The 27,500-nt window shown below is 39.1% G+C and overlaps 1 protein-coding gene across 1 annotated transcript; it reads left to right on the forward strand.

Moving 5' to 3' along the window:
• The first annotated feature begins 7,342 nt into the window (after positions 1–7,342).
• On the forward strand, positions 7,343–8,441 carry LOC115181518 (homeobox protein aristaless-like 4). The gene has a single exon (XM_029743444.1). The coding sequence runs from the start codon at positions 7,823–7,825 to the stop codon at positions 8,387–8,389; it is 567 nt and encodes a 188-aa protein (XP_029599304.1). The 5' UTR covers positions 7,343–7,822; the 3' UTR covers positions 8,390–8,441.
• Positions 8,442–27,500: the final 19,059 nt, after the last annotated feature.

Consider the following 27,500-nt stretch of genomic DNA (forward strand, 5'->3'; position numbering starts at 1 on the left):
ATAATTATAGCTAATAAGATCAGTGTTGCAATGAATGAGCAAATTGGTATTTTTACTGCAAGGCGGTTGCTTTTATTTTTTTCCCGGTATTAAAATGAAAATGAACATGTTTATTGCCTTAGAGTCGACAGCGAATGATACTGAATGACGCAGTATATCTTTCATCAGTCGTTACAGTGGAAATACAAACACGTACAATTAAATCTAAAAGAAAATAGAATCGATGCACTTTATGAATCTATCTTCGCTGAGATTAAAATAATTGAAATGAAATTGATGTAATTTATTCAGTTCAACAATAGCTCATAAATCATGAAAAAAATAGGTTGAAGCATTTTGAAAACATGTTATATTAACCTGGGGCCTTTCCATCCATTCTATTCTATTCTATTCTATTCTATTCTATTCCATTCTATTCTATTCTATTCTATTCTATTCTATTCCATTCTATTCTATTCTATTCTATTACATTCTATTCTATTCTATTCCATTCTCTTACATTCTATTCTATTCCATTCTATTCTATCCATTCTATTCTATTATATTCTATTCTATCCATTCTATTCTATTCCATTCTATTCTATCCATTCTATTCTATTCTAATCTATTCCATCCATTCTATTCTATTCTATTCTGTTCTATTCTAATCTATTCTATTCTAATCTATTCCATCCATTCTATTCTATTCCATTCTCTTCTATTCTATTCTATTCTATTTCATTCTATTCTATTCCATTCTCTTCTATTCTATTCCGTTCTATTCTATTCCATTCTATTCTATTCTATTCCATTCTATTCTATTCCATTCTATTCTATTCCGTTCTATTCTATTCCATTCTATTCTATTCTATTCCGTTCTATTCTATTCTATTTCATTCTATTCTATTCCATTCTCTTCTATTCTATTCCATTCTATTCTATTCCGTTCTATTCTATTCTATTTCATTCTATTCTATTCTATTCCATTCTCTTCTATTCTATTCCATTCTATTCTATTCCGATCTATTCTATTCCATTCTCTTCTATTCTATTCTATTCTATTCTATTCCATTCTATTCTATTCTATTCCATTCTATTCTATCCATTCTATTCTATTCCATTCTCTTCTATTCTACTCTCTTCTATTCCATTCTCTTCTATTCTATTCCATTCTCTTCTATTCTATTCCATTCTATTCTATTCCGTTCTATTCTATTCCGTTCTATTCTATTCCATTCTCTTCTATTCCATTCTCTTCTATTCTATTTCATTCTATTCTATTCTATTCCATTCTATTCTATTCCGATCTATTCTATTCCATTCTCTTCTATTCTATTCCATTCTCTTCTATTCTATTCCATTCTCTTCTATTCTATTCCATTCTATTCTATTCCGTTCTATTCTATTCCGTTCTATTCTATTCCATTCTCTTCTATTCCATTCTCTTCTATTCTATTTCATTCTATTCTATTCTATTCCATTCTATTCTATTCCGATCTATTCTATTCCATTCTCTTCTATTCTATTCCATTCTCTTCTATTCTATTCCATTCTCTTCTATTCTATTCCATTCTATTCTATTCCATTCTCTTCTATTCTATTTCATTCTATTCTATTCCATTCTCTTCTATTCTATTCCATTCTATTCTATTCCATTCTATTCTATTCCGATCTATTCTATTCCATTCCATTCTATTCTATCCATTCTATTCTATCCATTCTATTCTATTCCATTCTCTTCTCTTCTATTCTATTCTCTTCTATTCCATTCTATTCTATTCTATTCCATTCTATTCTATCCATTCTATTCTATTCCATTCTCTTCTATTCTATTCTCTTCTATTCCATTCTCTTCTATTCTATTCCATTCTCTTCTATTCTATTCCATTCTATTCCATTCTATTCTATTCCATTCTCTTCTATTCTATTCTATTCCATTCTATTCTATCCATTCTCTTCTATTCTATTCTCTTCTATTCCATTCTCTTCTATTCTATTCCATTCTCTTCTATTCTATTCCATTCTATTCCATTCTATTCTATCCATTCTCTTCTATTCTATTCTATTCTATTCCATTCTCTTCTATTCTATTCCATTCTATTCTATTCTCTTCCATTCTATTCTATTCTATTCCATTCTCTTCTATTCTATTCCATTCTATTCCATTCTATTCTATTCTATTCTATTCCATTCTCTTCTATTCTATTCCATTCTATTCTATTCTCTTCCATTCTATTCTATTCTATTCCATTCTCTTCTATTCTATTCCATTCTATTCTATTCTCTTCCATTCTATTCTATTCCATTCTCTTCTATTCTATTCCATTCTATTCTATTCTATTCCATTCTATTCTATTCTCTTCCATTCTATTCTATTCTATTCCATTCTCTTCTATTCTATTCCATTCTATTCTATTCTCTTCCATTCTATTCTATTCTATTCTATTCCATTCTATTCTATTCTCTTCCATTCTATTCTATTCTATTCCATTCTATTCTATTCTCTTCCATTCTATTCTATTCTATTCCATTCTCTTCTATTCTATTCCATTCTCTTCTATTCTATTCTATTCCATTCCATTCCATTCTATTCCATTCCATTCTATTCCATTCTATTCCATTCTATTCCATTCTATTCTATTCTATTCCATTCTATTCTATTCCATTCTATTCCATTCTATTCTATTCCATTCTGTTCTATTCTATTCTATTCTATTCTATTCTACTCTAATCTATTCTATTCTATTCTATTCTGTTCTATTCTATTCTATTCTATTCTATTCTATTCTATTCCATTCTATTCTATTCTGTTCTGTTCTATTCTATTCTATTCTATTCTACTCTAATCTATTCTATTCCATTCTATTCTATTCTATTCTGTTCTATTCCATTCTATTCTATTCTATTCTATTCTATTCTATTCAGACCCTAAAAAGTGTAGCCTATTGTAGCCTGTATCCTATCAACCTCAGTCTCTGACTGCCATGGAGTGTAGATATACAGGCCACTGGTTTTGCTTGTAAACTACAATGGCAGCTATTGCCTGTAAACAGCAACACAGTGACTTGATGTAAATCCTGTGCTATTGATATAAAAAGCATGTCTGGTGTGGGTCACTACTATCTAAGCCTGTTCCCGCCTCTTGCCCCCCCCACCCAAAAGATTTCTGACTATGAGTTATGAGAAGTCATTATTATGAGCTAGTAAGTCATTATTAGGAGATAGTAAGTCATAATTATGAGCTAGTAAGTCATTATTAGGAGATAGTAAGTCATAATTATGAGCTAGTAAGTCATTATTATGAGATAGTAAGTCATTATTATGAGCTAGTAAGTCATTATTATGAGCTAGTAAGTCATTATTATGAGATAGTAAGTCACTATTATGAGATAGTAAATCATTACTATGAGATAGTAAGTCATTATTATGAGATAATAAACCATTACTATGAGATAGAACATTGAGGTTGATCCTTTTTAAAGAGGCAATCTTGGATTTAAATACTAACAAAACGTTATTCCCTGCCACTTCGTTTGGTAAACAGGTGAGGAATGGAGAAATAACCAATCTCAAATACATAGACACAACAACTCTTACATATGGATGCAAGGACTGATCATCCATGAGATCAAAATAATAGTTTTGACCATGTTTTGAAACTATACAGCGTTTGTTTGCAATTACATGGTCTACAAACAATGGAGTTAAAACAAGCTTATATTTTGGGGTTCCGATGGGGTGAGACCATTGATCATGAAGCGTTTATAAGTTATATTCTTCAAGAATCAATGGCTATATATAAATATATACAAAAAATGGATGTGCCAATCCCAGATGTCATCAAACAGGCACCAACTCACATCAACATAACTCTCCAATCCATTAATATAGAACAATATCGCCTCTCTCTCTCTCTCTCTCTCTCTCTCTCTCTCTCTCACTCACTCACTCACTCACTCACTCACTCACTCTCACTCTCACTCTCACTCTCACACACACAATGACTTACTATCTCATAATAATGACTTACTATCTCATAACTCCTAGTCAGATGTATTTATTTTGGTGGTGGGAACGAGCTTCCATACACTTCATATTCAATCAGAGATAATATTATGTGACACTTCTTAGCCAATCAGAGGGACAGTGAACAGGTGTTTTTCTGGGCTTATTCTAACCCATCACTGAGCACAAACGTAAGGCTCTCATAGCTCTCAACATAATTCTCAGCGTCGCTTCTATTGACATCGTTTGCCACTGAGACTGAGCATGAATCTCTTCCGCATTATCTTGCTGGTGGCACTGAAAGAAAATCGCGTGGCAATATGGGGAGAATCAGTTACAGGGCCTCTTTTGGATCATATGATGTGAATTGCGTGCAATTACATACGACTGAAGGGTGTACAAAAGTATAGAATCAAATCCAAAAGTACAAAATATACTAATAGTACGCGGGAATAGTAGATAGTAGAATGTATACATTTAATATATATTACTTTTTGTTTCACGTTAAATTTCTTTGCTTTTTATTAAATTAATTGTGTATGAAGCAGATGAGTTCAATTAAACAATTCCAGATAGGAACATATCCAACAAATAACTCTCTAAATAAATATTTCGAATTTAAAAGGTTAGCTATATGGAACAACTTTTTTAATTGATCAAGTAGGCAAATACTTTGTCAATTAAATAAATGAGGTGTAATTTTATAAGTTGTTCATCATAAACAGTGTAGTCTTACGTTTTTATGTTTAGTTTTTAACGTTTCAATGCCTTAATGTTGGTTAATCACGCCAATGATCAATATCGTTATTATGGTATTATACGGCACTATATTTTAATAGTTGTTGTCGTCGTACTACTTATTTTGAATATATGGTTATTATAATGTAATAGCCTGCAATAACCCCATGAATTAATAATAGCGTGTAGTCCTTTAATGATATCATAATAGCCTGCCGCTTGAAGAAAAAATGAATAAAATAAACTTGTTTTTAATTTCTGCAGAGGAGGGATTTAATTTCGATAACCTTGTTACCCTACAGCAATCGTGAACAACACTATTTACACCGCTGAGCACAAGGGAAAACATTTATCAAATGGCAGTTAGAAACTAAGGAAAGTAGAAGAGGGTTTTTATTCCACGCAGAAAGGTACGAGCTAATAGTTCCATTAGACTATGAACCACATGGGTAAACTGACACAACGGGTTTATCGCTGGAACGATCCATTTCAAACGTTGACCTGATGAAGTGAGGACGATGTCTTAGGGCTATAGTTTGTGTTGATTTGTCTGTGCTATTCAGTACGTAGAATTTGAACATCTAAAATATATATATATATATATATATATATATATATATATATATATATATATATATATATATATATATATATATAGACTAAAACCAAAACAGTATCGGCTCTTCTCAACAAATTTGGTACAATGAATGCCAGGGCCACAACGAAAAGTCACATCCCGCTCACTGGGTACACACTGGTTGAATCAACGATGTTTCCACGTCATTTTAATGAAATTACGTTGAACCAACGTGGAATAGACATTGAATTGAGGTCTGTGCCTAGTGGTATTTTACATTCATCCATATAGGCTATAGGCTACATTATTGAAATATGCATCACAATATGTTAGTGCTTATTTACATATATTTAGGGCTCTCCTAAATATATATACATATATAAACTCAGAAAAAAAAGAAACGTCCCTTTTTCAGGACCCTGTCTTTCAAAGACAATTCGTAAAAATCTAAATAACTTCACAGATCTTCCTTGTAAAGGGTTTAAACACTGTTCCCATGATTGTTCAATGAACCATAAACAATTAATTAACTTCTTTTTTTAACCTTTATTTAACTAGGCAAGTCAGTTAAAAACAAATTCTTATTTTCAATGACGGCCTAAACTGCCTTGTTCAGGGGCAGAACGACAGATTTTTACCTTGTCAGCTCGGGGATTCGATCTGGCAACCTTCCGGTTACTAGTCCAACGCTCTAACTACTAGGCTTCCTGCCGCCCCTGATGCACCAGTGGAATAGTCGTTAAGACACTAACAGCTTTATAGATGGTAGGCAATTAAGGTCACAGTTATGAAAACTTAGGACACTGAAGAGGCCTTTCTACTGACTCTGAAAAACACCAAAAGAAAGATGCCCAGGGTCCCTGCTCATCTGCGTGAATGTGCCTTAGGCCTGCTGCATGGAGGCATGAGGACTGCAGATGTGGCCAGGGGAATAAACTGCAATGTCCGTACTGTGAGACGCCTAAGACAGCGCTACAGGGAGGCAGGACAGACAGCTGATCGTCCTCGCAGTGGCAGACCACGTGTAGCAACACCTGCACAGGATCGGTACATCAAACCTGCGGGACAGGTACAGGATGGCAACAACAACTGCCTGAGTTACACCAGGAATGCACAATCCCTCCATCAGTGCTCAGACTGTCCGCAATCGGCTGAGAGAGGCTGGACTGAGGGCTTGTAGGCCTGTTGTAAGGCAGGTCCTCACCAGACATCACCGGCAACAACGTCGCCTATGGGCACAAACCCACCATCGCTGGACCAGACAGGACTGGCAAAAAATGCTTTTCACTGACGAGTCGCGGTTTTGTCTCACCAGGGCAGATGGTCGGATTCGTGTTTATTGTCGAAGGAATGAGCGTTACACCGAGGCCTGTACTCTGGAGCGGGATCGATTTGGAGGTGGAGGGTCCGTCATGGTCTGGGGTGGTGTGTCACAGCATCATCGGACTGAGCTTGTTGTCATTGCAGGCAATCTCAACGCTGTGCGTTACAGGGAAGACATCCTCCTCCCTCATGTGGTAGCCTTCCTGCAGGCTCATCCTGACATGACCCTCCAGCATGACAATGCCACCAGCCATACTGCTCGTTCTGTGCGTGATTTCATGCAAGACAGGAATGTCAGTGTTCTGCCATGGCCAGCGAAGAGCCCGGATCTCAATCCCATTGAGCACATCTGGGACCTGTTGGATCGGAGGGTGAGGGCTAGGGCCAACTTGCAGGTGCCTTGGTGGAAGACTGGGGTAACAGCTCACAGCAAGAACTGGAAAATCTGGTGCAGTCCATGAGGAGGAGATGCACTGCAGTACTTAATGCAGCTGGTGGCCACACCAGATCCTGACTGTTACTTTTGATTTTGACCCCCCCTTTGTTCAGGGACACATTATTCCATTTCTGTTAGTCACATGTCTGTGGAACTTGTTCAGTTTATGTCTCAGTTGTTGAATCTTGTAATGTTCACACAAATATTTACACATGTTTAGTTTGCTGAAAATAAACGCAGTTCACAGTGAGAGGACATTTCTTTTTTTTTGCTGAGTTAATATATATATATATTTATACCCGGTTAAATAAAAGGGGGAAAATATAATTGACTCAGAGCAATTATCTCTCATGTGCACACGATGTGCGTTTATCAAAGCAGTCATATTAACTCCTAATCAAATGAATGTCATGTGTTGTCTCCCTCGTGTTTACAAAGAAAACAAGAAAAAAAATGTCCCTCTTGCTTGACCTCCCATTTTCCATCTCCATCTCTGTTGTCTGAATAATAAGAGACAGAGCTGGTTTTGGCGTTGACGTTCACTAGTGTCGTGTGCAGAGGACTTTAGTGGGACCAGTGGCATCGTCTGTAAAGCAACGGCGTTTTTGGTTCCTTACCCCGGTAAACCTTCAGGGGGTTTTCTTTGCATTCATTTGTTCAGTCTGCTGCAAGTCTCTGGAAAACATCTCATTCGTTTTATAACCAACCCCAGATGCGACAGTGTGTGTGTGAGAGAGAGAGAGTGTGTGTGTGTGTGTGTGTGTATGCGTGTGTGTTCGCCAGTGCTTGAGAGAAAGGGGGTCTTGCTGCAAGGGGAAAAGGAGAACGAAGAAACAAACGGTTTGGAAATTTTCGATTCAAACGTAGTTTTTTTTTTTTTTTTAGGAATGAACGCAGATACGTGCGTTTCATACTGTGATATGACATCCATAGATTCATATTATAACTCGCCTTCGCCACACGGTAGGGATCAACAACCATCGGATCCCTTCAGAATATTCCAACCGAGTGAAACCAAATATAACCCAACGTTCCTACCTAAAGGACAACAGGGTTACGAGGAGAAGTCCCGGAGTCCTTTCCAACAGGAGTGCCAGTCACTGGATGACGGCACAGAGGAGGGCAACAACAACTTCAATAAATACCACCTCTTCATGCAACGACCGACTTGCAAAACACCCCCGGAAGGCGGAAAAGCCCACCAGGAAAGCGGAGGACACAACGACGCGCTCATCCCCTGCTATGGTGAGTTCCAAACGGTTCCGTTCGCGTCGGGAATAATCAACAGCCAAAGGTGCTTGAAACAAACGCGCTCAGAACTGATGCATTGACTAAAATCAAAACATCCTATTCATATTTGTACAGGTTCCACTCAAATAAAAAGTTTAAAAGTTATTTTTTTTTAAATCTCATTTCAGAGGCAAATGAGAGTAAAATAAACGTTTCGGCAGCTAGGCCATCGTCTGTCAATCAGCATCCAAACAGACAAAACAGAAATGGCTTGGTTTACTGAACTAACAACCAGGGACCGTGTGGGCAAGGGGCCATAACAACAGTTAAACATGTTTTATGAGGCCAGAGTGTAACTGGAGTTAGTTAAAGCGAAGCCAGCATTTAAAATCCCTTAAAGCCTGCTATCGTTTGTCTGTTAGAAACTGCATGACCATAGATATTTTATGAAGCCACGTTGTTGGTTGAGCTCAATACAATCATGACAAATAATGCTGAACGATTTTATTCTGGCATTGGCCTTCCTATTCTGTATGATTATTATTTTTGTGTGTGTGTGCCTGTGTTGATATTTTCATGACTTGACCTCAACAGCATGCTGGCGTAGCCTAGTAGTTTATGTTTGAATTATTTACACTTTTTCTTTCTTAACACACCAGCAAACATCATACAAGGCTACCAACTTTCCAACTTATATTACGCTATCACTTTTGTTCAACACAAGTAAGGGGAGCTAATTAGACTGAGATTATTTTTTAACATTTTAATGAGTTATAAGGGATACCGTAGAAGCTCCGGCTATAAGGGATACCGTAGAAGCTCCGACTATAAGGGATACCGTAGAAGCTCCGGCTATAAGGGATACCGTAGAAGCTCCGGCTATAAGGGATACCGTAGAAGCTCCGACTATAAGGGATACCGTAGAAGCTCCGGTCAGTCCGCGAAATTTGACATTTAAACAATAAACTGAAAACTATGCGGTTTGATGATATATTGCACGATTAGGCATCTGTAGGGAGCAAGTTACGCAGCCTGCACACACCACACACACACACACACACACACACACCACACACACACACACAGCTATGTCTTACTATACTTGGGAGGATTTTTTGGGGACCAACAATTGATTCCCATTCAAAACCCTAAACCTGACTCTAACCCTTACCCTCATTTGTACTCTAACCTTAACCCCTAAACCTTAACCTAACCCTAACTCTTAACCCCTAAACCTAACCCTAACTCTTAGCCTTAAACCTAACCCTAACTCTTAACCCCTAAACCTAAACCTAACCCTAACTCTTAGCCATAAACCTAACCCTAACTCTTAACCCCTAAACCTAACCCTAACTCTTAGCCCTAAACCTAACCCTAACTCTTAACCCCTAAACCTAACCCTAACCCTAACTTTTAACCCCTAAACCTAACCCTAACCCTAACTCTTAACCCCTAAACCTAACCCTAACTCTTAACCCCTAAACCTAACCCTAACTCTTAGCCATAAACCTAACCCTAACTCTTAACCTCTAAACCTAACCCTAACTCTTAGCCCTAAACCTAACCCTAACTCTTAACCCCTAAACCTAAACCTAACCCTAACTCTTAACCCCTAAACCTAACCCTAACCCTAACTCTTAACCCCTAAACCTAACCCTAACTCTTAGCCCCTAAACCTAACCCTAACTCTTAGCCCTAAACCTAACCCTAACTCTTAACCCCTAAACCTAACCCTAACTCTTAACCCCTAAACCTAACCCTAACCCTAACTCGTAACCCCTAAACCTAACCCTAACTCTTAACCCCTAAACCTAACCCTAACTCTTAACCCCTAAACCTAACCCTAACTCTTAACCCCTAAACCTAACCCTAACTCTAGCCCTAAACCTAAACCTAACCCTAACTCTTAGCCCTAAACCTAACCCCCAAACCCTAATCCTAGTTCTAACCCTAAACCTAACTCCTAAGCCTAAAATAGCCTTATTAAAAGTGAAGACTGGTCAAATGTCCTCACTTCTCTGAGTTTTAGTTGGTTTACTATTCTAGTGAGGACTTCTGGTACTACCAAGTCTATTAAAACGTACACACACACACACACACACACACACACACACACACACACACACACACACACACACACACACACACACACACACACACACACACACACACACACACACACACACACACACACATTAACACACCCACACACACCGTGCTTTGAGGTAAAATGACAGGCATCAAAGTGTAAAGTATAAATGTGAACAATCATTCACGGATATGCATACATTATGGTTTTGGTTAGACACACGTTTCTAAATCATGTCCTGCCATCTAAACCATTGTCTTTATAAGATCTAACGATACAATAGAAACACACGGGCAACCTGGCAGGTTTCTATAGTAACCTGATGTGGATGTTTTTTTGGAAAGGATACATGTTTTGCTCCCTTATTAAAGTGGGTAAAGAGTTCATTTCAAAAAAAGTATATTGCTCCAATTACACGAATAAGATATTAACGTAACAAACATTTATAAACCTGAAGAATAGAACATGAAATAGCTAAATTGTGTTTTATAATGACACGGATTTTTAATTATGATTTGAATAATTTCTCGGCACTACCGTTTAGGTCCTAAACCATCAGGTCAAAATCCTATTGGCTATTGATTGACATAAACTACAGTATAAACTTGTAGTGCTAACTCTTTTCGCGCACGGCATTGATTTTTTTTTGTGGGGGCAAAAAAATAAACCAAACCTACGTGCTTTGTTTCGTATGCCACATTCTTATTAAATTCACTTACTGTATGGCACGGCTATGGACAGCTGAAAGAGTGCGGATTGACTTTCACCAAGGCCGCAGGACGCAAAGTAAATTACCACAAGATACTTAGTAACGTGACGCTCTTTCATGTTAGACTCTTGTTCCAAGTTCATATCAATTTAGAAGATTAGTTGTAGTAATGTCGTGTCGACTCGACGGTGTACGGATGATTAGGGCATAATGATAATGTAAATGAGCATAACAGCACAGCGTAATGACTTTGGCAAGAGACGTGAATCATGTTCGAAACGGCAAAGAGTTGCGAATGCAATATAGGCCTATAATTTCCTGGATTGATGCACTTCAGTATTAATAAAGTAAAAATAAATATATATATATGTATATATGAGAGCAAAACTGAAACTAAAATAATCTAGTTTTCTGTTTAAACAGAGCCCAAAGAAAGGGAATAAATATATAATTATGTTCTCACGTCGTTTACATATATGTTCCAGAGAATAACGTGCATTTAAACTATTTCAAAGCGCCTGTTATTAAGATGTAATGATACAGTTTGGGTTGCTGATCCAATGCGCGACCTTTGGAAATCAAAAATGCACCAATGGTTCTATTATCCAGAGTAGTTGTGGCTTTTACAAGGCAGGGGAGGTTTTAAAGAGAAAGAACAGCCCGTTCATTAAATCTTGATTAAATCTGACTTTAAAAAAGGAAAATAAAAAACCTTTAAAACGTACACCAAAAAACAGAAACACAAAACAACAATTATATCCTAATAATAATAATGTCATTTTAGCGCCACATTATTATTATCATTATTGTCATTATTATTATTATTATTAGTAGATCTATTTGCATGGGTTATAATTTAATTATTGTCTCATAATTTAACTTTATTTTTTTATCTTAATAATCTTTTATAGAAAAAGTAAACTGAGCTAATTCCTAAAAACAATAAATGCTGCGCGGGCTTTAGGCAGTTACCAATTGAATAATAATAATAATAACAATAATAATAATAACAATAACAATCATAACAATAATAACAATAACAATAATAACAATAATAATAATAATTTGGTTTATTTTGCATTTCATTTCCATTCAAAATTCAATAACTCATAAAAGCGTGAATTCCAAATGACAAACGTCAACATGATTAAAGGTACAAAAACTCAAACCGAGGATTAGATTGTATTATAATGAGTTTTTTGCCGTAAACTGCCAGCACACACCCACGCCAAAATACACCCCATAAAGCGAAAAGTAACCCGTTTTTCCCGTGACTGCAAACAATGGGAGTCAGGCCTTTTATACCGAGTGAAATCGTTATCGCGCTGTGTATAGTGTGTTTTTTCCCCCCTCAAGGTGAGAGCCAAGGATAGAGAACACCTTCCATCGAATGAAAACATCTGGCAAAGCCCAATGACACAGCGAACCGTTTAAACGGCGATCATTAAATACAATACGTTTGCCGGAGGAGAGCTCTGTAATGTTATTCTATAAAACGTTACGGCCAGATAGATAGATAGCTTCGGGGAGGATATAGCGTTGGGAGGCTAGCTAAAGCCTCAGGCTGGCTTGTGTTATCATGTGTGAGGTCTTGGTAGTCAACTCACCGGAAGGAAATATTACACAATCGCGTTTCGACGGTTTATTATTAATTACATGGAAAGGTGCACTTTTCAAGTGTTTGAGGACAATGGGCATGCATTTTTTTGGTTCATTAGACATTTACATTTTAGTCATTTAGCAGACGCTCTTATCCAGAGCGACTCACAGTAGTGAATGCCTACATTTCATTTCATGCATTTTTCTTCGTTTGTACTGGCCCCCCGTGGGAATCGAACCCACAAACCTGGCGTTGCAAACACCATGCTCTACCAACTGAGCCACAGGGAAGGCCTATTTCTGCTATGCACACAAATTACCATTGTCTACCTAGATACAAAAATAACACACACACACACACACACACACACACTCACACACACCATGAATGCTTGGCAGTGAAGGTACAGTATATCCCCGCCATATTCACACCTCTCTTGGAACACAGGCAGCCAGCCATCATGCTTAGGCAAAATAACCCTTTTTTCCCCCCACAGTTGCCATTTAATGTACTTTTAGTACACTACTTTCTGACTTAACAAGTCTTTATTATTACTGTTCATTGGCTTTTCTCTTTTCACATATTTCGGAATATTTACAACGATTTATCTCCCCTTCGACACTGACCATAACAAATCAACTATATTGCTCGTCTTATACCAGGCATTATCATCATTAATTAACGAGGCTCGTTGACACCCACAGAGCAATTTGCGCAAAATGGTACTAACGCTTCGTCATTGCGCAAAATAGTACGCAGCATCATCTGGATATGTGTGCAACAAAGTTCAACATTCACCTTCTGTCTACTCATACAATTTCAAGCATACGTTTGATAAATCCTAACATGTGCACCACACCGAACGCACTTCAACTGCCTCTGCAACGCAATGCTGCAAGGCAAACGCAGCGTTTTCATTGGAAATGAATGTAATTCTGGTGTACCAAAAATGCAATGACGCTGTTTGGTGTGATCGACGCGGTAACACTACAAAGATAGGGCCTTAGGCTTGGTCGTATACATGCTAGAAGAGTTGCCTCAGGCAATGCATGGGACAACAGGTCCATGGGAGGTTATAGGAGCTATAGGTGAATACCTCGATGGTCTGTACCTTTGGGACTGTGAGCCTCAACCTATAGAAACTTATACCTGACCACAGACAACAATGACTGAGAGCAAACCACGGGTAGAACTGATGGAGTGCTTACAGAGGAGGAGACTGCAGGAATGTAGACCGGGCCATACCCAGCCACACAGCACTACAGGAGAGTTAGCTACCCCCATTAATACAAGCCAGATGCGTATTCATGTGTCCCAAATGGCACCCTAATTCCATATACATTGGCACTGCTTTTGACCAGTGAACCCTAAGTAGGGTACTATATAAGGAATAGGGTGTCATTTGGGATGCTGGCTATAAATGACTCCTATAGTTATTAGTTGAGACTTCACAACACGGCCCCCCTCCAAATCCACAGAGTCAGTCAGATGGACCCTGAGATGACAGAGTGGGACTGGTGTACATAACCCTGTTTCACCCAATGCCTCCAAGTAAATAAACCAAACGTCAGAAATGGGTTTCGGGTTTTGGAGCGCCGTTTTGAGTGGTTAGGGAGAACGGTGTGTGAGTGTGTTTGTGTGTCTTGGGGGGGGGGGGGGGGGGGGGGGCGTCACGTCGCCACTGGCAGGCGTACGTGAGTAGGGGGAATGTTTACATTCACATATCGTCTTGCATCATGGGTCTCTGAGGTTCTTTCAGCACTTTGATGTGGGATAATGTTGTAGTTTTCAGCCGTGTCTGAAGAAAGGGGTAGAAATATTCACATATCATGTCTTCTATTTTGTTTCAGGATTACTGACATGGAAAATATTTTCAATAACAAGTTAGTTAGCTAGTTGTGAACACTGCATCTGAGATCAACTGAGGGCTAAGTGAAACATCTGGATAACAGAGAGCTGAAATCCTCATCATAATGACATGATATGACTCTCAGTGTAGTCTGGCAGCGGCTGTGGGAAAAAACACTAATCTACACATTGTTACTGTGTGATGCTGAGGCCTGGATCTCCGCTGTTGCTGATGATACATCTACCACAATGCCCTGTGTTCAGGGACTCAATGTCCTGTGTTCAGGGACTCAATGCCCTGTGTTCAGGGACTCAATGCCCTGTGTTCAGGGACTCAATGTCCTGTGTTCAGGGACTCAATGTCCTGTGTTCAGGGACTCAATGTCCTGTGTTCAGGGACTCAATGTCCTGTGTTCAGGGACTCAATGCACTGTGTTCAGGGACTCAATGTCCTGTGTTCAGGGACTCAATGTCCTGTGTTCAGGGACTCAATGTCCTGTGTTCAGGGACTCAATGTCCTGACCCAGAGACAATTTACATAGTAATAAAACACGATTATGAAAAATGACATGAAGTGGTTGTTTTAGATGTAACATTTTTGACACATTTTATTTATCTTATTTTAAATATTAAAAGACGATAGGATTCACCACAGATGAACGTTTACTTCATTACATTCAGTCCTACATACTTGTACAACTATGTCTTTGAAGATATTCCACAAAATGTTGTCATAGAGTAGTGATATGTTTCTCAGCATGCAGTGGAAAGAATATAAAATCTCCTGGCTGTGTTGTGATGGCCTCCTGCCAGAGTTGGACACGGTGAATATGTGTTAGAAGAACCAGGAAGTGATATCTCTGGTTATTTATGTGGTGATAGCGAACACATTGGATTGATAGTACCGAGAGACAGAGTAAGTGTCTGCATGGGAATATATTTGTGCCAATATTATGTCCAATAGAAACAAACTACGGACAATGTTTATGACAAATGCACATGTACATAGTCATGGGACACTGGTCACTTTAATAATGGAACACTGGTCACTTTAATAATGGAACACCGGTCACTTTAATAATGTAACACTGGTCACTTTAATAATGGAACACTGGTCACTTTAATAATGGAACACTGGTCACTTTAATAATGGAACACTGGTCACTTTAATAATGGAACACTGGTCACTTTAATAATGGAACACTGGTCACTTTAATAATGGAACACTGGTCACTTTAATCATGGAACACTGGTCACTTTAATAATGGAACACTGGTCACTTTAATAATGGAACACCGGTCACTTTAATAATGGAACACTGGTCACTTTAATAATGGAACACGGGTCACTTTAATAATGGAACACTGGTCACTTTAATAATGGAACACTGGTCACTTTAATAATGGAACACTGGTCACTTTAATAATGGAACACTGGTCACTTTAATAATGGAACACTAGTCACTTTAATAATGCTTATATACTGTTTTACCCATTTTATATGTAAATACTGTATTCTAGTCAAGGCCAATCTTATTTAACTATTGCTGTACATATACTATTATATCCATGTATTCTATAATACTACATATTCTATCCATGTATCCTTCAGATATACTACATATTCTATCCATGTATTCTATAATACTACATATTCTATCCATGTATTCTATAATACTACATATTCTATCCATGTATTCTATAATACTACATATTCTATCCATGTATTCTACAGATATACTACATATTCTATCCATGTATTTTTCAGATATACTACATATTCTATCCATGTATCCTTCAGATATACTACATATTCTATCCATGTATTCTATAATACTACATATTCTATCCATGTATTCTACAGATATACTACATATTCTATCCATGTATTCTATAATACTACATATTCTATCCATGTATTCTTCAGATATACTACATATTCTATCCATGTATTCTACAGATATACTACATATTCTATCCATGTATTCTATAATACTACATATTCTATCTATGTATTCTTCAGATATACTACATATTCTATCCATGTATTCTTCAGATATACTACATATTCTATCCATGTATTCTATAATACTACATATTCTATCCATGTATTCTTCAGATATACTACATATTCTATCCATGTATTCTGCAGATATACTACATATTCTATCCATGTATTCTACAGATATACTACATAGTCTATCCATGTATTCTACAGATATACTACATATTCTATCCATGTATTCTATAATACTACATATTCTATCCATGTATTCTACAGATATACTACATATTCTATCCATGTATTCTTCAGATATACTACATATTCTATCCAAATACTGTCCATCATGTCTATACATCCCATCACATATTTATATATACAGAAGAGTGTGCAAAGCTGATATCAAGACAGAGGGTGGCAACTTTGAAGATTCTCAAATATAAAATATATTTAGATTTGTTTAACACTTTTTGGGTTACTACATGATTTCATATGATAGGGCTGGGCGATATGGCCAAACTCTCATAATTTCATATCCCAATAACGATACATATCACGATATAGGTAATTTCATATCCCGATAACGATACATATCCCGATATAGGTAATTTCATATCCCGATAACGGTACATATCACGATATAGGTAATTTCATATCCCGATAACGATACATATCACGATATAGCACATTGTCTGTAAATTCAATGAATAAATAGTTTATATAAAATGACCACATTTAAAGGCCTATTTCTTATTACATTTTGAATTAAACTGAACAAATAAAAAGGTATTTATTCATATTTGATTATTTCTCCTTTTATTTAGAACCTTTGTGCAAATGTTCAATTAAGCATTTTAACAAAATATAAAATATGAATGTATAAAATCTTTAAAAGGTAAATAGAAAACACTTCAACTATAGTTGCAAACAAAATAAATATAGGCCAAAAATATATTTTGGGAGCTTGCCTGTTTTGCATGTTATTTTGGTATTAATACGTGTCACATATCAATTTGCATTTGGTACCTTGGGTCGAGTGTTTGCACCAACTCTCGAAACCCCCGTTTCTCGACCGTGTAAATTGGGGACATGTCTTTGCAGATGTAAGTTGGCAGCTGTTATCTCCTTCCATCTTCGTGATTCTTTGCCATATGGTGTGACGCGGGCAAAAGCCTCTTGCAACGTCTGAGTCGGGGGTTTGTTTTGAGCACTCGACTGTACTTTCTTGGGTCTCATCCGTAGACTCTCTCTCTCTTTCACATGATTCTTGCGTCGGTGGTAAAAGAGGTTAGTGGTGTTTGAGCCCGTTGTCGAGACCGTCCTGCGGCATATTTTGCAGAGGACAGATTTCTGGTCCGTGTCAGACTTTTCATACCCGGACCACGTCCACGCGACCGAAGTAGCCCCTCTTTAAGGTACGAGCTCCGTGCTCTGTGTCTCGTTCACTCTCCTCCATGTTTGTTTGTGTTGCAAATTTTCTTTCACACGGTATGCAAAGCATCGTCTAATTGACAAAAAATATTGCCGTAAAGAGTGTGATTTGCAACACAATGAAATGTCACGGGCGTCGTAAGGAGTGGAGCAAAATGCAGCGGGTAAAGTGCTCATCTTCTTAATTATTAAAGGAAAAAAACACTTAAACAAAACAAACGACGAAAACAGTCCAATAAGGTGCACAGACTATACTGGAAACAACCACCCACAAACACAAATGAAACAAACCCCAACTAAATATGGCCTCCAATTAGAGGCAATGACAACCAGCTGCCTCTAATTGGAGGTCCTAACAAAACCCCAACATAGAAATAGAAAAACTAGATAAACACATAGAAATAGAAAATGTAGAACATCAACCAAAAAACTCGAACCACACAAAACAAACACCCCCCTGCCACGCCCTGACCAAACTACAATAGCAAATAACCCCTTTTACTGGTCAGAACGCGACACGATAGAGCATAATATGAAACGATAGACATTTTTCTATCGTCACACGATATATATCTTCATATCGCCCAGCCCTACCATATGTGTTATTTCATAGTTTTGATGTCTTCACTATTAATCTAAAATGTAGAAAATAGTAAAAATAAAGAAAAACCCTGGTGTGTCCAAACTATGCGACTCAAAATTTAGGTCAGGTAAATCCTGTTTCCATTGATCATCCTTGAAATGTTTCCACAACTTGATTGGAGTCCACCTGTGGTAAATTCAATTGATTGGACATGATTTGGAAAGGCACACACCTGTCTATATAAGGCCCCACAGTTGACAGTGCACGTCAGAGCAAAAAACCAAGCCATGAGGATGAAGGAATTTTCCGTAGTGCTCCGATACAGGATTGTGTTGAGGTACAGATCTGGGGGAGGTCCCCAAGAACGCAGTGGCCTCCATCATTCTTATTGGAAGAAGTTTGGAACCACCAAGACCCTTCCTAGAGCTGGCTGGCTGCCCAGCCAAACTGAGCAATAGGGGGTGAAGGGCCTTGGTTAGCGAGGTGACCAAGAACCCGATGGTCACTCTGATAGAGCTCCAGAGTTCCTCTGTGGAGATGAGAGAACCTTCCAGAAGGACAACCATCTCTGCAGCACTTCGCCAATCAGGCTTTTATGGTAGTGTTGCCAGACGGAATCCACTCCTCAGTAAAAGGCACATGACAGCCCACTTGGAGTTTGCCAAAAGGCACCTAAAGGACTCAGACCACGAGAAACAAGATTCTCTGGTCTGATGAAACCAAGATTGAACTATTTGGCCTAAATGCCAAGCTTCACGTCTGGAGGAAACCTGGCACCATCCCTACGGTGAAGCATGGTGATGGCTGCATCATGCTGTGGGGATGTTTTTCAGTGGCAGGGACTGGGAGACTAGTTAGGATCAAGGCAACGATGAACGGAGCAAAGCACAGAGAGATCCTTGATGAAAACCTGCTCCAGAGCACTCAGGACCTCAGACTGGGGCTAAGGTTCACCTTCCAACAGGACAATGACCCTAAGCACACAGCCGCGACAGTGCAGGAGTGGCTTTGTTGACAAGTCTCTGAATTTTCTTTAGTGGCCCAGCCAGAGCCCGGACTTGAACCCGATCAAACATCTCTGGAGAGATCTGAAAATATCTGTGCAGCGACGCTCCCCATCCAACCTGACAGAGCTTGAGAGGATCTGTAGAGAAGAATGGGAGAAACTCCCCAAATACAGGTGTGTCAAGCTTGTAGCGTCATACCCAAGAAGACTCCAGGCTGTAATTCAACAAAGTACTGAGTAAAGGGTCTGAGTACTTATGTAAATGTAATATTTCAGTTTTTTATTTTGAATACATTTGCAACATTTTCTAAATACCGGATTTTACTTTGTCATTATGGGGTATTGGGTGTAGATTGATGAGGGATAAAAACAATTGAAGCCATTTTAGAATAAGGCTGTAACGTAACAAAATGTTTCAAATGCTCTGTAGGAAAGTCTGTGCTAAGTGATCATGTCAAATGTAATCACATTGTCATGATTTATTGCACTATTTTATCTGAACAGCATTCCTCCTCCCTTAAAACCCTCATACCATTTAATTACTTCCCTTACAAAAAAATACACCAAAATTGCAGATTCACATGTCAAAAACTTTCACATGTGAAAATCTAATTCTCACTTTCATATGTGAAAATGTAATTACCACTTTCATATGTGAAAATGTAATTCCCACTTTCACATGTGAAAATCTAATTCTCACTTTCATATGTGAAAATGTAATTACCACTTTCATATGTGAAAATGTAATTCCCACTTTAACATGTGAAAAAGTAATTCCCACTTTCATATGTGAAAATCTAATTCTCACTTTCATATGTGAAAATGTAATTACCACTTTCATATGTGAAAATGTAATTCCCACTTTCATATGTGAAAATCTAATTCTCACTTTCATATGTGAAAATGTAATTCCCACTTTAACATGTGAAAAAGTAATTACCACTTTCATATGTGAAAATGTAATTCCCACTTTAACATGTGAAAATGTAATTACCACTTTAACATGTCAAAAAGTAATTACCACTTTAACATGTGAAAAAGTAATTACCACTTTAACATGTGAAAATGTAATTACCACTTTAACATGTGAAAAAGTAATTACCACTTTCACATGTGAAAAAGTAATTCACATGTTGAAATGTTGCATCCCCATGTTGCCACATTTATTTCACATGTGCTCAAATGCTTTCTCATGTGCAATTTCATGTTATCACATGTTGTCACATTATCACATTAACTTCACATAAGATCGCATTAAATTCATGCAGGTTTTCTGTAAGACACAGTTCCACATAGCTCTGAGATGCTCTCTCCCTGTAGGCTAAGCTACCCAAGTCCTCACCCACAAACAGTAACCCCAGTATTCCCGACTCACCCACAAACAGTAACCCCGGTATTCCCGACTCACCTACAAACAGTATCCCTGGTATTCCTGACTCACCCACTAAGAGTAACCCCGTTATTCCTGACTCACCACAAACAGAATCCCCGGTATTCCTGACTCACCTACAAACAGTATCCCCGGTATTCCTGACTCACCACAAACAGAATCCCCGGTATTCCTGACTCACCCACTAAGAGTAACCCCGGTATTCCTGACTCACCTACAAACAGAATCCCCGGTATTCCTGACTCACCACAAACAGTAACCCCGGTATTCCTGACTCACCTACAAACAGAATCCCCGGTATTCCTGACTCACCTACAAACAGAATCCCCGGTATTCCTGACTCACCCACAAACATCTATTCTATTCCCAGTATTCCTGCCTGCTGAGCTCTCTCTCTCTCTCAATTCAATTCAATTCAATTCAAAGAGCTTTATTGGCATGGGAAACAAATGTTAACATTGCCAAAGCAAGTGAAGTAGATAATATACAAAAGTGAAATATCCCCAGTCTCTCTCTCTCTCTCTCTCTCTCTCTCTGTCTCTCTCTCTCTCTCTCACTGTCTCTCTGTCTCTCTGTCTCTCTGTGTCTGTGTCTGTGTCTCTGTCTTTCTCTGTCTTTCTCTGTCTCTCTCTGTCTCTGTTTCTGTCTCTCTCTCTCGCTCTGTCTCTCTCGCTCTGTCTCTCTCTCTCTGTTTCTCTCTCTGTCTCTTTCTGTCTCTCTCTCTCTCTCTCTGTGTCTCTTTCTGTCTCTCTCTCTGTCTCTCTGTCTCTCTCTCTGTCTCTTTCTGTCTCTCTCTCTGTCTCTCTGTCTCTCTCTCTGTCTCTATCTTTCAATTTCTCTTACTCTGACTGAGCTTGGAGTGAATAATCACCAGACTCAAAAAACACTAGGGTGGTGAACTGTCCAATAGTTAATGAATCAGTCATTCCAAGAAAGACTTCAAACTCAAAGACCCTAATAAGTATTCTGGTCCAAGGCCTAATAGTCTGCCGATGACTTGACACAACAACCACAATACATAGTGGAATGATTTATATTGGTTATTGTACTGCAATGTAGACGGAGCTACTGTAGTACACAAGCATTTCTCTGCACCTTTTATACCTACTGTAAACAATGTATGTGACAAATAAAATTAGATTTGATTTATCTTTCTCTCTCTCTCTCTGTTGCTCTCTCTCTCTGTTGCTCTCTCTCTCTCTCTGTTGCTCTCTCTCTCTCTGTTGATCTCTATCTCTCTGTTGCTCTCTCTCTCTCTGTTGCTCTCTCTCTCTCTCTGTTGCTCTCTCTCTCTGTTGCTCTCTCTGTTGCTCTCTCTCTCTCTTTCTCTCAATTCAAAGGGCTTTGTTGGCATGGGAAACATATGTCTACATTGCCAAAGCAAGTGATATAGATAATAAAGAAAAGTGAAATAAACAATAAAAAATGAACAGTACACATTACACTCACAGGAATAGAGGCATTTCAAATGTCATATTATGGCTATGTACAGTGTTGTAATGATTTGCAAATAGTTAAAGTGCAAAAGGGAAAATAAACATAAATCTCTCTGTCTCTGTCTCTCTTGCTCTGTCTGTCTGTCTGTCTGTCTGTCTGTCTGTCTGTCTGTCTGTCTGTCTGTCTGTCTGTCTGTCTGTCTGTCTGTCTGTCTCTCTCTCTCTCGCTCTCTCTCTCTGTCTCTGTCTGTCTCTCTGTCTGTCTCTCTGTCTCTCTGTGTGTGTGTGTCTGTGTTTGCTCCATGCTGTCTTGGCGAACACAACCATGACACTTTTCTCTGGAGGAGTAGCCAAGATTCCGTTGCATTGGCTCCAAATTTTGTGCATAGACAGAAACGTGAGTGTGAGTGTGGGTGTGAGAGAGTGTGTGTGTGAGTGTATTGGGTGTGGGTGTATGGGGGGTGGTGGGGGGGTGAGAGAGTGTGTGTGTGTGAGTGTATTGGGTGTGGGTGTATGGGGGTGGTGGGGGGGGGGTGGGTGAGAGAGTGTGTGTGTGTGAGTGTATTGGGTGTGGGTGTATGGGGGTGGTGGGGGGGGGTGAGAGAGTGTGTGTGTGTGAGTGTATGTGTGTGTGTATGTGTGTGTGTGGGTGGGTGTATGGGGGGTGGTGGGGAGGGGGGTGGGTGAGAGAGTGTGTGAGTGTATTGGGTGTATGTGTGGGTGTATGTGGGGGGTGAGTGTATGTGTGGTTGTATTGGGTGTGGGTGTATGGGGGGTGGTGGGGGGGGGGGTGAGAGAGTGTGTGTGTGTATGTGTGGGTGTATTGGGTGTGGGTGTGGGTGTATGTGTGGGTGTATTGGGTGTGGGTGTATGGGGGGTGGGGGGGGGGTTACGTCTCAATAATTCTCATTCAAATAGTAATCTGCATAAACACATAGAATATTATTCACATAAACTACCGTTCACATAGAATATTGTTCCCCTTTTTTTGTAAAGGTTTATGTGTGATAAGCAGCAGACTTCTTGATTTAGCGAAGGTCAGACACTTACTGGGGTGGACGTTTCATCCCAGTCAGAAACAGAGAGAAAACATCAAAGTGTAATTTAACTGGCCGTAAAGCAGCATGGTGCCCTCACTGCTTTTATAGGAGGAGATGGGAAGGGTCAACTGAAGGCAAATAAAATAAACACTATAAATTAGCTACCTGGGAAATGACCAAACCCTAAAGACTTCCCTCTTTTAAAAAAGAGAGAGATACTGTTTTTAAAAAGTCATAGTATCATAGACATGAGCCTTTTCTTTACTCTGGCTTCATTCTAAAGTGTCAATGCACAGTTTGTTCTTTACATTTATTTAACTCAATATAGTTCAGCCAGACCAGGAATGTCACCAGCACCTGGTCGGTCGGTCGGTCGGTCGGTCTGTCTGTCTGTCTGTCTGTCTGTCTGTCTGTCTGTCTGTCTGTCTGTCTGTCTGTCTGTCTGTCTGTCTGTCTGTCTGTCTGTCTGTCTGTCTGTCTGTCTGTCTGTCTGTCTGTCTGTCTGTCTGTCTGTCTGTCTGTCTGTCTGTCTGTCTGTCTGTCTGTCTGTCTGTCTGTCTGTCTGTCTGTCTCTCTCTGTCTAATTCTGTCTGTCTCTCTGTCTGTCTCTCTCTAATTCTGTCTGTCTGTCTGTCTGTCTGTCTGTCTGTCTGTCTGTCTGTCTGTCTGTCTGTCGAATTCTCTCTTTCTCTCTCTCTCGCTCTAATTCTCTCTCTCTCACTCTCTCGCTCTAATTCTCTCTCTCTCTCTCTCTCTCTCTAATTCTCTGTCTGTCTCTCTCTAATTCTGTCTGTCTGTCTGTCTGTCTCTCTCTCTTTAATTCTGTCTGTCTGTCTGTCTGTCTCTCTCTCTTTAATTCTGTCTGTCTGTCTGTCTGTCTGTCTGTCTGTCTGTCTGTCTGTCTGTCTGTCTGTCTGTCTCTCTCTGTCTAATTCTGTCTGTCTCTCTGTCTGTCTCTCTCTAATTCTGTCTGTCTGTCTGTCTGTCTGTCTGTCTGTCTGTCTGTCTGTCTGTCTGTCTGTCTGTCTGTCTGTCTGTCTGTCTGTCTGTCGAATTCTCTCTTTCTCTCTCTCTCGCTCTAATTCTCTCTCTCTCACTCTCTCGCTCTAATTCTCTCTCTCTCTCTCTCTCTCTCTAATTCTCTGTCTGTCTCTCTCTAATTCTGTCTGTCTGTCTGTCTGTCTCTCTCTCTTTAATTCTGTCTGTCTGTCTGTCTGTCTCTCTCTCTTTAATTCTGTCTGTCTGTCTGTCTGTCTGTCTGTCTGTCGAATTCTCTCTTTCTCTCTCTCTCGCTCTAATTCTCTCTCTCTCACTCTCTCGCTCTAATTCTCTCTCTCTCTCTCTCTCTCTCTAATTCTTTGTCTGTCTCTCTCTAATTCTGTCTGTCTGTCTGTCTGTCTCTCTCTCTTTAATTCTGTCTGTCTGTCTGTCTGTCTCTCTCTCTTTAATTCTGTCTGTCTGTCTGTCTGTCTGTCTGTCTGTCTGTCTGTCTGTCTGTCTGTCTGTCTAATTCTCTCTCTAATTCTCTCTCTATCTGTCTCTGTCTCTCTCAAATTTTCTCTCTTTCTCTCTAATTCTCTCTCTCTCTCTCTCTCTCTCTCTCTCTTCTTGTTCTTCTTCTGGTATCTCTGTAACTATGGTTGGTAATAGTATCTATCTATCTATCTATCTATCTATCTATCTATCTATCTATCTATCTATCTATCTATCTATCTATCTATCCCCCTGCCCTCTGTCTGTCCCTCTGTCTGTGTATCTGCCTTTCTGTCTGTCTGACTGCGAGTTCAGGTTCAGTACAGTGTTAGGGGAGGCTTGTCTCCCAGATGTATCTGAGGACTACGGAGAGATCAATGCAAGCGACTAGTTCCTATTAGAATGCAAGATTCCGTGGGAAACTATGAGAACTGCTCAGTTCAACCAGTACTTCCTGATAAATCTACCCATACTACTTGACCCCCGCTGTGGTCAGTAATATAGCCATACCTATAGCCTATACCAGGTAAGACTTGATGCAGTGAATTGAACAAACGCACAAAAGAAAACTCCTACTGTGATTTGGGATTAGAATAGAAATTGTATCTAATATGAATTATTATGTTGTCGATGAGAGAAGGGAAAGGCTGTGATGGTTTCGTAGTTACCGTAAAGGCCTACTTTATTCTGAGAATTCATGTAGGCAGTGGCGGGATATGTGGCTGCCTTGCTCCAGGGCATAATAGCAGAATAGCTCAGTGCCAATACCAAACAGGAACTCTTAACTGACCTCTCCCACTTCATAACCATCCAGTCACAGAGCTGCCCTTTGGCTAGAGTTAGGGGGCATCATATTACACTGGGCTAAAGGAGTTCAGTTATAACAGTCAAACATTTAACTCGGGAGGTATTTAATATGTTACATTTGTCAGGTCTCAGAATCTGACTAGTAAATAAATGTCCGCCTTCAATTATTAAAACGTTTCAGAAAGAAGTACTGTGAACATAACCGGTGTGATTTGAGAGTCATGTTTGTGTTCTAACATAGCATTTTTCTCTCTGAACATTTCGAAACATTGCATCCTGCTGAACGCGCCCCCAGGTGTATCACAATTAGTTTCGGCTCGCCATTCTTTTGTGTGAAATTGCACAAACTCAAAATGATGGGATATCACTTCACTCTGAAGCTGGCAGCGAGGGTCTAATTAGCCATCGTTTTCACTCTCAACTTTGGGACACCTGTACACCGTAGGGAGGTACTTTTGGGACATCAAGCAAAACTTCTGAAACTAATAATTCTTAGTATTGCAAAATAGAAATAATGATATTGAAAGAAAAATATACTGTTAACTCAAAAATATATTATTGCAGGATAATCTTTTTTGAAACGTGAGAACAATATTTTTTGTAAATGTATGCTATTTTTTTTTATTTTTTTCAGTGAAACATTTTCAAAGATAACACGATTGCAATCAAGTACAAACTCCCTCTTTTACTGCTATTGTCCCTATCTCTAGTTATGTTACCCTGGACTTTTCTTTAGCTGACTTAGTTCTGACACATTCATTTCAGCAGCACCCTGCATCCCACTGCTGGTTCTCCTCTGAAGCTAAGCAGAGCCAGTCCTGGAAGGGAAACCAGACGGTGCTGGAAGTGGTGACGGAGTGTCAATAGAGGCTCTAGTCTTAAAGTGTAAATCCCAATGTTCCAGGGCAGGGATGGCGATGTTACCCCCACCCCCCCCCCCCCCCCCCCCCTTGTGTAGGTTACCATCTCTGGGATGCTAAACGAATGTCCTGATTCTTGGAAAGTAATATACGACAAAGGGGTGTTAAAACTAGTGTCCTGGCTAAATGACCATCATGGCCACCTCATCACCACTAATTGTGGCAGAGATCATGCCTCACCTCTCCACCATGCTAGCCGATGTGCGGTGAGTGTTTTGGGCACAAAATGTTTGCTGTGCATCACCCAAGTGGGTTCCATGTGGTAGATGTGGTGAGCTTTCCCCCCGAACTATGTAAAAGCATATCAGGAAGTAGAGAGGTGCTATATAAATGAAATCCATGTAGGTAGGGTTTAGAGGGTGGCATAGATGATGCAGAACTTGTAACTGCCCCCCCCCCCCACCCCCCAAAAAGAAATGCAGTTAAAGAGGGTGGCATTTGATCGCGATTGAGTTATCCTTGAAAATGTTTCACAGAATGTGTTTTTTTTGCATTCATTACAATTCAAATGTTCGCTTATTTCAATATATATATATATATATATATATGTGTATATATATATACACATTTGCTTTCAATACTTTTGGGTTTATGTTTTGTTTTCAATATCATTATTTTTGTCTGCAATATCAAGAATTTAGTTCTCGACTTCAGAAGTTTTGATTGATATTAACGAGACAAAAGTCACTCCACACAAATGACAGAGGAACAAATGGAGGGCCGAGGTGGAAGCTACCGATTTGGGATTTAGCCACCAACAGACGAGGTGGCCCGCTTCAGTTATACATGAGGTCATGAACTCCAGCAGGTGGGACTCTGAAGAAGGCTTTACTTGATGGGGCGGACTTTTAGGGGTGTTGTTATGGTACACAGGGGTGT

The sequence above is a fragment of the Salmo trutta genome, unplaced genomic scaffold (genome assembly GCF_901001165.1).
Source record: "Salmo trutta unplaced genomic scaffold, fSalTru1.1, whole genome shotgun sequence".
Taxonomy (NCBI): domain Eukaryota; kingdom Metazoa; phylum Chordata; class Actinopteri; order Salmoniformes; family Salmonidae; genus Salmo; species Salmo trutta.